General features: G+C 39.0%; 1 protein-coding gene across 7 annotated transcripts in view; it reads left to right on the forward strand.

The window, feature by feature from the left end:
- Positions 1-16267, forward strand: part of EOGT (EGF domain specific O-linked N-acetylglucosamine transferase) — a 62472-nt gene that overhangs the window by 31297 nt on the left and 14908 nt on the right. For all 7 annotated transcript variants that reach the window (XM_045192338.3, XM_045192337.3, XM_045192335.3 and 4 more), the window contains 2 exons: positions 7826-7929; positions 13712-13804. In XM_045192338.3, the coding sequence (XP_045048273.1) occupies positions 7826-7929; positions 13712-13804 (197 nt within the window). The remainder of the gene's footprint in view (positions 1-7825; positions 7930-13711; positions 13805-16267) is intronic.

Below are 16267 nucleotides of genomic sequence, written 5' to 3' on the forward strand. Positions count from 1 at the left end.
CATACTGTTTTCCACATGGCCTCACCAGTGTGGATTCTTACCAACAATGTACTAGGGTTCCCTTTTCTCTGCATCCTCTCCAACACTTGTTTGTTGGTTTATTTATGTTGGCCATTTCGACTGGTGTGAAGTGGTATATCATTGTGGTTTTAATTTGCATCTCTCTGATGGCTAGTGATGCTGAGCATCTTTTCATAAGTCTCTGGGCCATCTGTATGTCTTCCTTGGAGAAGTGTCTGTTCAAGTCCTTTGTCCATTTTTTAATTGGGTTGTTTGTCTTCCTGGAGTGGAGTTGTGTGAGTTCTTTATATATTTTGGAGATCAGACCCTTGTCTGAGGTATCATTGACAAATATGTTTTCCCATACTGTTGGTTCTCTTTTTATTTTAATGCTGTTTTCTTTAGCCATGCAGAAGCTTTTTATTTTGATGAGGTCCCATTTGTTTATTCTTTCCCTTATGTCCCTTGCTTTAGGGGACATGTCTATGAAGATGTTGCTGCGTGGAATTTCTGAGATTTTCCTGCCAATGTTTTCCTCTAGGACTTTTATGGTGTTATGACTTATATTTAAGTCTTTTATCCACCTTGAATTTATTTTTGTGTGTGGTGTAAGTTGATGATCAAGCTTCATTTTTTTGTATGTAGCTGTCCAGATCTCCCAACACTACTTGTTGAAGAGGCTCTTTTTGCTCCATTTTATGCTTCTTCACCCATTGTCAAACATTAATTGACCATAAAGACTTGGGTTTATTTCTGGGCTCTCTGTTCTATTCCATTGGTCTATGTGCCTGTTTTTATGCCAGTTCCAGACTGTTTTGATTACAGTGGCCTTGTAACACAGTTTGATATCAGGTATTGTGATACCTCCTGCTTTGTTCTTCTTTCTCAAAATTGCTGCAGCTATTAGGGGTCGTTTATGATTCCATATAAATGTCTGAAATGTTTGTTCTGTGTCTGTGAAATATGTCATGGGTACTTTAGTAAGGATTTCATTGAATCTATAAATCGCTTTGGGTAATATGGCCATTTTGATGATGTTAATTCTTCTAATCCATTTGCATGGTACAAGCTTCCATTTGTTTTTGTCTTCCTTAATTTCTTTCTTCAGTGTTGTGTAGTTTTCTGAGTACAGGTCTTTTACCTCCTTGGTTAGGTTTATTCCTAGGTACTTTATCTTTCCTGTTGCTATATCAAATGGGATTTTTTTCCTGATTTCTGTTTGTGCTGTTTCATTGTTGGTGTACAGGAGTGCCTTTGATTTTTGGATATTGACTTTGTATTTCGCTGTTTTTCCCAATTAATTTATTAGGTCCAGTAGTTTTTTGGTGGAATCTATAGGATTTTCTATGTATACTACCATGCCATCTGCAAACAGTGACAGTTTTATTTCCTCCTTTCCAATTTGGATGCCTTTTATTTCTTTTTCTTGTCTGATTGCTGTGGCTAGGACTTCCAATACTATGTTGAATAGGAGTGGTGAGAGAAGGCATCCTTGTGTTATTCCTGATCTTAGTGGGAAAGCTCTAAGTTTTTGTCCATTGAGTATGATGTTGGCTTTAGGTCTCTCATATATGGCCTTTATTATGTTGAGGAATGCTCCCTTTATTCCCACTCTGCTGAGTGTTTTTATCAGAAATGGGTGCTGTATCTTATCAAATGCTTTTTCCGAATCTATTGGTATGATCATGTGATTTTTGTCTTTCGTTTTGTTTATGTGATGTATTATGCTTATTGATTTGCGAATATTGTACCATCCTTGCATCCCTGGGATGAATCCCACTTGATCATGCTGTATGATCGTTTTAACATATTCCTGGATGCGGTTTTCCAATATTTTGTTGAGGATTTTAGTGTCTGTGTTCATCAGCGATATTGGCCTGAAGTTTCTTTCTTTGTTATGTCTTTATCTGGTTTTGGGATTAGGATAATGTTGGCTTCATAAAACGAGTTTGGGAGTGTTCCATTTTCTTGGATTTTTTGAAATAATCTGTGGAGGATGGGGGTTAGCTCTCCCTTAAATGCTCTGTAGAATTCACCTTTGAAGCCCTGTGGTCCAGAGGTTTTGTGTGTCAGAAGCTTTTTGATTACTGTTTCAGTTTCATCAGGTGTTATTGGTCTTTTTAGGCTCTCTGCTTTGTCTTCATTCAGTTTTGGGAGATTATATTTTTATAGAAATTTGTCCACTTCACTTAGATTTTCAAATTTCTTGACATACAGTTCTTTGTAGTAATTTCTTAGAATCCTTTGTATTTCTGTGGTATCAGTTGTAATCTCTCTTCTTTCATTTCTGATTGTGTTTATTTGGGTCCTCTCTCTTTTTTTCTTGATGAGCCTGCTTAAATGCTTGTCAATTTTATTGATCTTTTCAAAGAACCAGCTCATGGTTTCATTGATCCCTAGAATTGTGCTTTTAACATCTATGTCATTTAATTCTGCTCTAATCTTGGTTATTTCGTTCATTCTACTTGCTCTGTGCTGTCCTTGTTGTTGTTTTTCCAGTTCTTGTAGTTGTAGGGTTAGGTTGTTTATTTGAAATGTTTCTATCTTTTTTAAGTAGTCCTGTATCACTATGTACTTCCCTCTCAGAACTGCCTTCACTGTGTCCCTTAAATTTTGGATTGTTGTAAGGTCATTTTTATTTTTTTCCAGGATCTTTTGGATTTCTTCCCCAATCTCATTCTTGACCCATTGTTTGTTTAATAGTATGCTATTCAATCTCCATGATGTTGAGTTTTTTTGGGTTTTTTCCTCTAGTTTTTTCCTCTTTCCTCTAGTCCTTGTGGTAGGAGGAAGTGCTTGATATGATTTCAATTTTCTTGAACTTGTTGAGGCTTGTTTTGTGTCCTGTCATGTGGTCCATCTTTGAAAATGTTCCATGTGCATTTGATAAGAATATGTGTTTTGCTTCTTTGGGATGAAAGGTTCTATATATATCAGTTAAGTGCATTTCATCTAGGGAATTGTTCAATGCCACAATATCTTTGTTGATGTTTTTTTTGGAAGTTGTATCCATTTTTGATAGTGGGGTGTTAAAATCTCCTATTGCTGTCATTATCTTTCTTGAAGTTCTCCAAGGTTTTCTTTATGTATGTTGGTGTTCCTGTGTTGTGTGCATATCTATTTCCAATGTTTGTGTCTTTTTGATGGATTCTTCGCTTGAGAATTATGAGGTAACCTTCTGGGTCTCTTTTTATGGGTGTTTTTTTGAAGTCTGTTTTGTTCTATATGACTATTGCTGCTCCTGCTTTTTTTGTTCTGTCCATTTGCTTGGAATAGTTGTTTCTAGCCCTTCACTTTCAGTCTGTGTAGGTCTTTTGTTCTGAGGTGGGTCTCCTGGAGGCAGCATATGTGTGCGTTATGTTTTCTTATCCATTCCGCTATTCTGTGTGTTTTGATTGGGGCATTTAATCCTTTTATGTTTAAGGTTATTATTTACTCATTGCCATTTTTTCATACCTGTGTTCGTCTCTCTCTCACTGTTTTTCTTCCTGTTGTCAAAGCAAGCCCTGTAGTATCTCCCGCAGAGCTGGTTTGGCCGAGGTATATTCTTTGAGGCTTCTTTTGTCTGGGAAGCTCCTTATCTGGCCTTCCATATTAATTGAGTGCCTTGCTGGATAAAGTAGTCTTGGTTGCAGGCCTCTGATTTTTATTACTTGGAATATTTCTTGCCATTCGATTCTGGCTTGGAGTGTTTCCATTGAGAAGTCAGCTGCTAGTCTTATTGGGGCTCCCTTGTATGTTACTGCCTGTTTTTCCTTTGCTGCCTTTTGGATTCTCTCTTTATCTTGGATTTTTCCATTTTAATTATGATGTCTCTTCAAGTGGGCCTCTTTGGGTTCCTGTTGCTTGGGACTCTCTGTGTTTCCTGGATTTGTGTGACTTTTTCTGTCATCAGATTAGAAATTTTTGCATCATTACTTTTTAAACAGGTTTTCTATCGTTTGGTCTTTTTCTTCTCTTTCTGGTATCCCTATTATACGGTATCATTACCTTTCATGTTGTCCTTCATTTTCCTTAACCCCTCTTCATTCTCTCTGAGCCTCTTTTCCTTTTCATGCTCATTCTGGGTGTTTTTTTCTACCTCCTTCTCCAGCTTGCTGATCTGGCCCTCTGCTTCATCGTGCCTGCTTTTGATATCTTCTGCTGTGTTCTTCGGTTCTGAGATCTTATTCTTCATTTCCTCTATGCCCTTGTTGATAATTTCTATTTCCTTTTTCATGTTGATATAGTTTGCAGTGAGTTCATTGTAGTTTACCTGTAGAGTTTGGTAATTCTGTGTGAGTTCATTAAGCTTCCTTATAACCAGTGCTTTGAACTCAATATCTGATAGTTGACTTGCCTCCTTTCCATTTAGCATTCTTCCTGAGAATTCCTAGTTTCCTTTCATTTGGGGATTGTTTCTTTGTCTTTCCATTGTTTGTGAAGCTCTTCCTGTTAGCCTCTGCTTCTTAAGTTGATCTGTTCTGACCCCCTGGATTTATGGTGTGAACTTCTGTGGCAGAATACCTGTGAGATTTAGTGGTACAGTCTCCTTGATGTCCTGAGCTCCCTGGTCTTGGGCTGTCTTTTATGTTGGCTCTCTGTATGTCTTTGGTTTTTAGTTGTTGTTGGGTCTTTCTTTGGTGGGTCCTTCCCTCCAGATGGTTAACTGAGAGTCAATCTGTGCACCACCTCTTGTATTTGTTGTGCAGGTGTGGGCAGGTTGTGTTGGAGGTGGTTCTTCTGAGTTTACAAGGTTTTGAGGCTTTTTTCTTGCTCTTGTTTAGTTGTTTGTTCTGAGTAATTTCTCCACTATTTAGTTGTATTTCCAGATAGGTCCTAGATTGAGTTAGTGTGGCTTCCACTCCCTTCTTCTGTTGGTATCTGTTGGTGGTTCCTTTGTTGGTGGGTTTCCTCTTCCCGCAGCTGTCCTCATGTTCATAGCTTCTACCTACTCATTTTTGTGATCGGTTGGAGGGGGAAGGTGAAAAGTTTTAACACAGCAGGAGTGTATTCTATGATATTTAAAATACCAGGCTGTAGAGAAGAGATAGGAGATCCTTTGGACATGTGTAGTGTTAACCATGATAATTCACCCACCTAGCCACTTTTTAGAATGTGTGGAAAGAAGATAAGACTCTTATTAGGGGGGGAAGGATTATGACTTGCATTTAGAAAGCAGTGAGCTTGTAGGAGGTTGGATTATGAGGTACAGTGAGAGTAAAGAGTAGAAAATAGGTGTCTTGTGAGAGAATAGAGTTAACCACACCAGTAATAAAGTTAAGGAAACAGTAAGATGTGGGAGGGGTGCTGTGTAGTATTTACAAATGTATGGAATAGCTATTATTTACAATAATAATGAAGCAACAGTGATATGACAGAATCTATGTGATCTGGTTAACAAAAATAGGAAGTATAGGACCTAGAGTAGTGTGCTAATGGAACACAAGTAAAGTGAAAGACAGTTAATTAACAATACACTGAAAGAGAGAACAAGGGGAAACCAGTCAAATAATTTAACCAGCAATTTAACTAGCCAAGCGAAGATGACTAAACAGAAAGAAGAGAAATATAAAAATACTAATAAAATAAGAGATGTAAGAATAATGAAAAAAAATACAAATATACAATAACTTGCAAGTTCTCTGGAGTAACAGTGAAATTTGTCTCACTGTCTCAGCTGTTGGGATGCCCCATTTTTGGGTCCAAATCTGGTCTTTTCACAGTTCAGGTTTTTTTGTCTCACTGGTGGGAATTAAAAAAAAGAAGGAAGGAAGAAGAGATATAAAGGGAATAAAGAGGGAATAAAACAAGCAAGCAAGAAAGAGAAGAATAAGGTGTTAAAAGAAAAATAATAATAATAAAAAAAATTACTTAAAAAAAAAAAGCCTCTTGGTGGCTTCAAACTGGCTGAGCCAGTTTTGCTGGTCTTTTTGGCTGTAGCAGGCTGAGGGGGACTTAGTTTCACTCTTCCCCATTACTGATCTGCAGTTGGTCAGCCTCCAGCCCAGTTCCCCAGCAGTGTCTGGTCCCGCAGGTTAGGGTGCGCACTCCTCGGGGCTGCTGTCGCAGGGCTTTCTGTGGGCACTCTCCCCAGTGCCTCGGGTGTGGGCTTGGGGGCCTTCTGCACTACCGAGGGAGCCCTGCATGGCTGGGTGGGGAGGAGGCTAGAGTGGCTGCTGAAGGAGAATTCCCCAAACTGCTGCTAAGTGTCTCTTTTTTTCACTTTTTCTTTTTGAGAAATTCCTCCTGCTCAATCCTGCTGCTCCATACAGTGAAGGGCCTGTCCTCTCACACAGCCCACCTCTTCAGCTAGACCGGGGCCTGTAAGGTCAGGGCCTGCCATGGCCCAACTCTCAACTCTCCCCAGCCAGTGTACAAGGTCTCTGTGGTTTTACCACTCGTCCTTATTCCCCTCCCTGTGACTTTAAGCAACCAGGTCTCTCTTGGTGTTCCTCAAGCCTTGTTTGGCAGGGGAGGGAGCCTTTAACCTGGCTCTCTCCCAAGAGTCCCTGTGGCAGGCCCCATGAGCGCTGGGCCTGGCACTGCAGCTGCCCAGGTCCCTGTGCTGGTCCCAGGGACCTTATTGTCCTGAAGCAATCTCCTTACCGTCTGATTTTTCAGTGTCCTCTACACTTTTTGTTCCACTATCTTCATATATGCTGGGGTACTGTTGGCTGTTCACTTTGTTCCTCAGTAGATCGGCTAGGTGTTTCACCCGTGTGCAGGGGGAATTGGACTCCACTCCCACCTATCTCGCTGCCATCTTTGTCCAGTTCTGGTTATTTTTTTATTTTAAATTTGTTGTTGTCCTTCTTCTGGTTGTGCGAGGAGGCAAAGTGTATCTGCCTATGCCTCCATCTTGGCCAGAAGTTCCTAAATACCCATTCAGCCCTTTTAAACAATAGTTGGTTAATACAGGGTCCAGCAGAAGATGCCTGCTTGAGTGTGCTGGTAGGGTAATAGCATGGGTGTTTATTTATAGTTTTAATTTGAACATTTCACTTAAAATGTCATATGGTATGCTTGAGTGTGATATTGTTATTATGCAGAATTACATGCTTATGATTTTGTAATAAAACAGTGGTGTTATTTGTGCTGGACCCTGTTATCTTCCCAGGAAGCAATGTTGTAAGTAGTCATTAAGTAGGAAGAAAAGAGACAGGAATGGGAAAAAAATGCCAAAATGTTAATAGTTGCTGTCATTTTTAATAATTCTGTGATGAATAGGTGTTACCTAATTGATTTTTAAAAATAAATGATCCTAAAACAATAACAATTAGTTTTCCTGATCCTATAGTTCTACCTAATTCTGAGCTAAATAGACTTCTGTTATTTTTTTTTTTCTGGAAACTTAATGATCAATTGTTAGTTATTTTATATGGGGAAATCCATTCCTGATTTCCAAATAACCAATTTTTTGTGTGTGAAGATTTTATGTATTTATTTTTAGACAGAGGGGATGGGAGGGAGAGAGTGGGAGAGAAACATCAATGTGTGACTGCCTCTTGCGTGCTCCCCACTGGAGACCTGGCCTGCAACCCAGGCATGTGCCCTAGACTTGGAATCAAACTGGTGACCCTTTGGTTCACAGGCTGGCGTTCAATCCACTGAGCCACATCAGCCAGGGCTAAATAACCAATTTTAAATTGAATTTTTGAACCCAGTCCATCTGTAATCACCTTAGTATAGATTATTTCACATTTGGAAAAACTTTCTTTTCTCATTTATTTCAGCTAGAAGCCCATCACATGATAAATAGATGTGGTAGATGTGGTAGAATAAAAATTGCATAATTATTTGTTCTTCGGGGTTAATTAACATAGACTTCTTTTCACAATGCTAGGTGTTAACATGTACCACCACTTCTGTGACTTTGTCAATCTTTACATCACTCAGCACATCAACAATTCCTTCACTACAGACGTGTACATTGTGATGTGGGACACGGTGAGTAGGACTGCTCTCTGCTTCAGCTCTGTCCTTACTCAGTAAATCTGTGACTCTGATGTGGCGAAATGGAATTTTCTAAAACACACACACTTAAAGATTCATTCCATGCATGTGCCGATGAGTGGGATGTATCTATGTGTATGTACATATACATATGTACAGGGAGATACTGGGTTGGCCATAAAGTCCAGTTAGTTTTTTCTGTAAAATAAAAGTCATGTTATTTATTTTCATGAATAACTGTTGATTTGGATATTTTGAATAGATTGGCTATCTCCCATTATTGGCTGCTAGTGGGTAGAGGCTGGGGTGCTGCTAAACATCTTCCAATGTATGAGAGCCCCACAGCAAAGACTTACTTGGCCAAAGTATCAATAATACCAAGAAACTTAGCAAACCACTTTTGACACATTCGATCACTCATAGCACCTTTTCCATATACTGTACAAATCTGTTTTTGCATTTTTGTTGCATTTTTATCTTTCTTGAAATAATAAAGCATAATATGCTGAAAATGTTACGTATTTTATTCCATCTTCAATATTAAAGTGTCTACACAAAAATTCACCAATTTTGATACTTTTATAAATGCATCTGATATGATAGCTGTCACAATACAGTGTAAGAAATTGTTTTGAGTGAAGTTAAAAACAACTAACCACTACTAAAGCTATTGTATGGAAAAAACTAAATGAATTTTTTGGCCAACCCAATACATATGTAGGTTTATACTTTCATTCTATGAACTTCAGAGTGAGGCCATGGAAGATTTCTTTGCTTCTTTGGGCAGGTGACTCTCCAAAGACCAAAGTCCCATCCTTTGTGTTCCTCTGAGGCAGGCATAAGAAGCCTGTTACTCCTTTGACCTTTGTGATCCCTGCATGACCTTCATGGGGAGCACCCTTGTCTTTATCATCTGACTTTGCCTACTTGAAGTTTCCCATTGCTGCCTGCTTCGTGACAGCCGTGCTCTGTGGATGTACTCACTACACAGGGCACGTCCTGGGTGTGCACATAAATGCTGTACCTGCTATTTGCTTATTTGTTTTTAGTGCTGTCTTTTCCTTCTCTTCCCTATTTCTTTCAATACTGGCATGTCTGCCTGCCAAGGTAACCCCCTCCCGGCAGAGTTGCCCAAGTGCACACAGCTGTGAAATGGGACAGTTGTAGTCTCTACTTGAATGTCATTCTGAGAATAAACCATATAGCATATGAATAGTCAAAATGTCTGGCACATAGCACATGTGCTTTGAATGTTACTATGACAAAGACAATGACGAGAACATGTGGTTTATATTGGGTTGACCAAAAAGTTTGTTTGGTGTTTCCACAAGATGGCTCTAGTAGTACTTAGCTGTCTTTAACATCATTCAAAACAATTTTGTTAGATTGTATTGTGACAGCTGTCGTATCAGGTGCATTAAAAAAACTTATCAAGATTGGTGAATTTTTGTGTAGCCCTTTTAATATTTAAGATGGAAAAAATATGCAACATTTTTGGCATTTTGCTTTATCATTTCAAGAAAGATAAAAATACAACTGAAATGCAAAAAAAGATTTGTGTGGTGTATGGAGAAGGTGCTGTGACTGATTGAATGTGTCAACAGTGGTTAGTGAAGTTTCATTCTGGAGATTTCTTGCTGGATGATGCTACCCAACTGGTCAGGTAGACCAGTTGAAGTTGATAGTGATCAAATCGAGACATTAATTGAGAATAATCAACATTATACCATGTGGGAAATAGCCAACGTACTCAAAATATCCAAATCAATAAAGTTATTAGTGAAAATGAAAACTGTCTTTTATTTATGGAAAAAACCACATGGACTTTTTGGCTCACCCAATAATACACATGAGAAAGGCTGCCTAAACTGGGAAGCTGAAATACCAACTGAGAAGTCGTGTAAGTTTCAGCTAAACATTCCAACTCACAGGACACCATTGGCCCTCCTCTTGGCACAAGTCTGTTCAGAACAATCTGGCAAGGGAGCCACAGCTTGCTGGTAGGACAGTATCAGACATTTTCTCTGGAAAGAGTCTTTCTAGCAGCTCACAAAAGTACAGCTCAGGTGCAAGAACTCAGAATCCACCTGGGGCAGGTACAGGTGCCTCATGTCCCAAAGGATGCCCCTAATGTCTCCTGGCAACTGCATTGGCAAAGGCCCTTGAACCCCCACAAGAGAGACAGCCAATTACAAGAGTCATTACACCCTTCCCCAGTCCAGATGTGATTTACCTATTAAGCAACGTTTTTTCTTTCTTTCTTTCTTTCTTTTTTTTATCATGGGCAGTGTTACCTAGAAGCACAGCAGACACGTGGTATATTCATTTTCAGAGACCAGAGCTAGACAGCTGATTGCAGTTCCATTTCTTATGCAGAAGGGAAATTGTTTTGCTGACATGTTTTTCATTTATATGAAGCTCGTAGTTGAGCTGAGTAGGAAAGGTTTCATTATCACTGCAAGACCTGTGGTTTGATGTGAAGTTTGATGAGAGTCGTTTTTTCATTCTTGGATGTGAATGCTGTCTTTAGTTTCCTTCTTGCATAGATTTACATTTTTCATATCTTCAGTTTTGCTGCCACCAGTTTTCATTTCCTGAAAATGTTTCTGTGAGCAAAGGGCACACAGTCTCTTTCTTTTCCTCTTTTTTGTGTGCTTCTAGGCCACAATCACTGGGCATCAGCAGCCCTGAATGATTAACGCAGGGTAGTGGTACTTTTTAAAAAAAATTATACCTGTTGTTATCTCATCTAATGCTCACAACCCGTGATAGATGAGGGCTTTATTAGCGTATTTCATAGATGAGGAAGCCAAGGCTCTGAGTAGCTGGTGGCTGTCCTCCAAGAACACAGTCAGCAAGAGGTGGAGTCAGGGTTCCTTTGCAGGCCGGTTGACCTCAGATCTGTCCCCGGAAACTGCAGTGCTTTTATTGTCTCCCTAGAGTTCCCTGCAGAACTTGTTAAGTGGATGGAAGTTTTCCAGACACTTCCCAGAAGCTTCTTTGTATCCTCTATGCTTTTCCATGCCTTCCTCAAATAGACTGAGTTAAGCTGAGCTGACTTCTTCCACCCACCCTTCTCTGTGTCCTGCTGGGAGGAGTAGGCTGTTCAGCCACCAGAAGCTTCTTGGTTGCTCAGGTCACTGGGCACGTGTGGCAGGGGATTCAGACTGGGACTGGCCTGGCCCAGCAGGTTATGTGCCCTGCCCTATGTTACCTCCCTCCTTTGGTGCTTTCTGTGCATCCATTTTAAACCTCTACTCTTTGTCAGTGAGGCCTTTGCTAGTTGCTCGTTCAGATTCCTAGGACAGATAGATCTGCTGGGTTGCTACAGAATTGAGGCCCACAAAATACTGGAGGTTTCCTGGGGACAGTAGTAAGGTGTTATGTGGCCACTGACGCTTCTGTTTTCTGGTAATGCCTTAGCAAAGCCACACTGTGGCCCAGGCTAACTGACTTGAAGCCCTGACAGAGGACAATGCTCAGAGCAGTCCTGAAGGCCTTGGAATGAGCAGTGTGCCCAGGGAAGGAGCAAAGTGGTGGCTGTCGCTATACTGGTGGCTTCAGATCTTACTGACCTTTTACAAACTTCTCAAAAAGAAGCCCTATGAGGCCTTCCCACTTGTCCTTGCAAAATTTAGCAGTTTGGCCTTTCCTTTTGAGTCACATGGCTTCGTCCGTGGGATGGGTAAGGCCACCAACCTCTTGAGATGCATTAAGGGACATTTCTGCAGAAGAATTCCTGGGCATAACAGGGTTGCTCTTAATAACAGAGTGAATAAAAGGGAAGATTGCTGCAGGATTTCCATATTTTCTTGTGCTGAGAAGTAATACAGCTTTATTACTATTTTTAATTAGGCAAGTAGTATCTGGTTATAATGAATTCAAACAACACAGAAGTATGTAATGATTAAAAAAAAAATTCTTCCTCTCCTCTAATTCCATTTCCCTTAAAGGTAATTGCAATTAACACATGCGATGCCTTGTAAGACTTATTTCATTTGAATAAATGTAAATATATCTTTATAGGAAATATTCTCTCTCATATTAACTTAATATGTCATGGACATTTAAGGTTATCATTTTTTATTGGCATTCTGTTGGCTGCATGACTCAGGACATGCATTTATCTCTGTCCCCGCCTGGATCATGTGTTGTTTGTTTCCAGTTCTTTGCTATTTACTGAAATGCTGCAGTGCAAATCCTTCCCATGGACACATGCCTGTTTACCTCATCCTAGCATTTCTGCAGGACAGGTTCTTGTAAGTAGAAATTCTAAGTCATAGGTTATGTGTATGTTTAAATTTGAGACAAACACAGGAGGATATTGTCTTCACTATGAGACTAGAAAAAAGTTTCTCCTTTCCCTGTGGCAGAGAATTTGAATTTGAGGGACATGGCAAAGCAGCTTTTAGAGGTGGTTATTACTGAATATTACATGATTCCCTGGAAAAGGGATGAGTCAGATTTCTGTATTTTATTTTTAAATTTTCCTTTCAAAGGTATCTTATTTTATCTGAGGTGTTTTATCTCAAGAAACTGTCTAGTCACTTCTTTTAATTGCCCTTTATTTATTATTGAGCCAGACCCAGGACATTGCACTTTTGGTGGTGTTGACAGTGGCCTTTCTTAGAATGGCACTGGAGAGATATTGAAGGAACAAACTATTTTTTTATCACCACATTTAACAATTCTCTGTAATTTTGAAATAACTCTAAAATGTATAATGTAAAATTTTCATAATCTGAAAGAAGTGCTATGAAGATAAAAAGACATAAAATAATGAACATAATCTATAACCAACTGAGACTTTAATATTTCTTATTTCTATTGGCTGAATTTTTCAGTCTAAGTTATACCACTTTAAAATAAATTATTATTATAGTTTGAAAAAAATAAAATAAATTGATCTCCTTTAGCTGATGGAGCATGTAATTAATTTCTGCTTTGCAAAAATCAATGCATTTGATTAATGTACTAGAAGGAACTAGTTCCCTCTAAGAGGCAACTGCTGTGCAGAGGTTGTGAGCATGGAGTCTGGAGCCACACAGACTGGATTCATCCCAGGCCTGCAAACACACCAGTTCTAGGATTTAGGCAAATTACTTAAATTTGTGTTTCAGTTTCCTCATCTGTAAAAAGTGGGTAAGGATATTATATAGCTCATTAAGTTTGAAGGGTGGTTTAATGTAGTAATAATGTCAAGTGCTTAAATAATGCCTGGAACACAAGAACATGCAAAATGCTGCTGCTATTATTATTATTATTATTATTATTATTATTTATTATTTTATTCTTATTATTGTTAATGGGGAATTATTAAGTATAAGGCAATGGGTAGATGATTTCATACAGTTACACATACATTATATTTCAAGGCATTTTCTTGTTCTGAAATTTCTTTCCAAAGAAATTACCCAAATATCAGTGTTTACTAATGGTGGTGTGTGTATGTGTTGTGTGCATCTGTAATTTGGATAGAAAACTCACAGAAAAACGCCCACAACAATTAGTTTCAGACATGAAAATACAAAGGATTAGGGTGGAAAGACAAACCACTTTTAGCAGACTATGATTATAATTGTGGTGATTATTTTTGATGAAATTATATCAAATAAGACCCAAGGTGAAAAATCTGTTTTCCTTCTATGGATTTTTTGGACTTCTTTAGAATCATTAGTTCTTTGCACTAGCAAGGTAATCCAGGTACATTGTCCCATTCTTGAAAAGCCACCTTGAATGACTTTATTGCTCTAACTTATTTTATTTCCACTTTCAGAGCTCCTATGGATATGGTGACCTGTTCTCTGACACATGGAAAGCATTTACGGATTATGATGTGATACATTTGAAAACTTATGATTCCAAGAGGGTACAGGAAACTTTACTGAAATGTCTGTAAATAATTGTCATTGCAGATGACTCACACATCATATACATACTTAGTTTGAGCTTCTATTAGCTATTGGGTTGGCCAAAAAGTCCATTTAGTTTTTTTCCATAAAATAAAAGACACATTTTTCATTTTCACCAATAATTTTATTGACTTTGAGTATGTTAGCTACCTCCAGCTATTGGCTTCTAGTGAGCAGGGGCCAGGGATGCTGCTAAACGTCTTCCAATGCATAAGACAACCCCATAGCAAAAAATTATTTGGCCAAAATGTCAACAGTACCAAGAAACTTCTCAAACCACTTTTGATGTGTTCAATCAGTTGCAGCACCTTTTCCATGCACTGCACAAATCCTTTTTTGCATTTCAGTTACATTTTTACCTTTTTTGAAATAATAAAGCATAATACGCCAAAAATGTTGTATATTTTCTTCCATCTTTAATATTAAAATGGGTACAAAAAAATTCACCAATTTTGATGTTTTTTTAAATAATACATGCTGATATTACAGCTGTCACAATGCAATCTAACAAAATTTTTTCAAATGAAGTTAAAGAAAACTAAACACTACTAGAGCCATTGTAGAAAAAAATATAGCAGACTTTTTGGCCAGCCCAATATTACCATTGATTTCTTACTTCTTAGTTTCTTTTTTGGTAACTGGAATCCTCATTGTTATTAACTTGCAGCTTTTATTTTATTTTATTTTTTATTTTTTAAAAATATATTTTATTGATTGTGCTATTATAGTTGTCCCATTTTTCCCCCTTTATTCCCCTCCGCCCTGCACACTCCTCCCACCCACATTTACCCCCTTTAGTTTATGTCCGTGGGTCATACATACAAGTTCTTTGGTTTCTACATTTCCTATACTGTTCCTAACCTCCCCCTGTCTATTTTCTACCTACTATTTATGCTACTTATTCTATGTACCTTTTCCCCTCTCTCCCCCTCCCACTCTCCTGTTGATAACCCTCCATGTGATCTCCATTTCTGTGAATCTGTTCCTGTTCTAGTTGTTTGCTTAGTTTTCTTTTGTTTTTGTTTTAGGTGTGGCTATTAATAACTGTGAGTTTGCTGTCATTTTACTGTTCACATTTTTCATCTTATTTTTCTTAGATAAGTCCCTTTAACATTCCATATAATAAGGGCTTGGTGATGATGAACTCCTTTAACTTGACCTTATCTGGGAAGCACTTTATCTTCCCTTCCATTCTAAATGATAGCTTTGCTGGATGGAATCTTGGATGTAGGATCTTGCCTTTCATGTCTTGGAATACTTCTTTCCAGCCCCTTCTTGCCTACAAGGTCTCTTTTGAGAAGTCAGCTGACAGTCTTATGGGAACTCCTTTGTAGGTAACTGTCTCCTTTTCTCTTGCTGCTTTTAAGATTCTCTCCTTATCTTTAATCTTGGGTAATGTAATTATGATGTGTCTTGGTGTATTCCTCCTTGGGTCCAACTTCTTTGGGACTCTCTGAGCTTCCTGGACTTCCTGGAAGTCTATTTCCTTTGCCAGATGAGGAAAGTTCTCCTTCATTATTTGTTCAAATAAGTTTTCAATTTTTTGTTCTTCCTTTTCTCCTTCTGGCACCCCTATGATTCGGATGTTGGAACATTTAAAGTTGTCCTGGAGGTTCCTAAGCCTCTTTTCATTTTTTTGAATTCTTGTTTCTTCATTTGGTTCTGGTTGAATGTTTCTTTTTCCTTCTGCCCCAAACCATTGATTTGAGTCCCAGTTTCCTTCCTATCACTATTGGTTCCCTGTACATTTTCCTTTATTTTGCTTTTCATAGCCTTCATTTTTTCATCTAATTTGCAACCATATTCAACCAATTCTGTGAGCTTCATGATTACCAGTGTTTTGAACTGTGCATCTGATGAGTTGGCTGTCTCTTCATTGCTTAGTTGTATTATTTCTGGAGCTTTGATCTGTACTTTCACTTGGGCCATTTTTTTTGTCTGGGCATGCCTGTTACATAGTAAGGGGTGGAGCCTTAGGTGTTCACCAAGGCCAGGCAACCCACGTCGCTGTGCTGTGATGCTGTATGTGGGGGAGGGGTCCAAAAGGGAACAGTGCCGCTTGCTGTGCTCTCTGCCGGTTTTCAGTCACTTCCTCTGCTTCCCACAAGCAAATTGGGCCCTTCTGGTGCTGATTCCCGGGTGGGTGGGGTTGTGTAAATTCTCGCACCCTCTTGGTCTCTCCAATGAACTCTCCTGTGAGGCTGGGAGTTTCTCCCACTGCTGCTTCAACCCCCACAGATGTTTTCAATCAGAAGTTTGAGGCTTTATTTCCTTGCACTGGAACTCTGGGTTGTGTGGTCTGTCTTGTTCCCCAGTTGTTCCTCCGGGTTTATCTGCACACTAATGTGGGACCACCCAGTCTGCAATCTGCTGCTTTGATGGGTCCGCCAGCCGCCGCTTTGCCCGCCCCAGTACTCCAG

Source organism: Desmodus rotundus, chromosome 8 (genome assembly GCF_022682495.2).
Source record: "Desmodus rotundus isolate HL8 chromosome 8, HLdesRot8A.1, whole genome shotgun sequence".
Taxonomy (NCBI): Eukaryota; Metazoa; Chordata; class Mammalia; order Chiroptera; family Phyllostomidae; genus Desmodus; species Desmodus rotundus.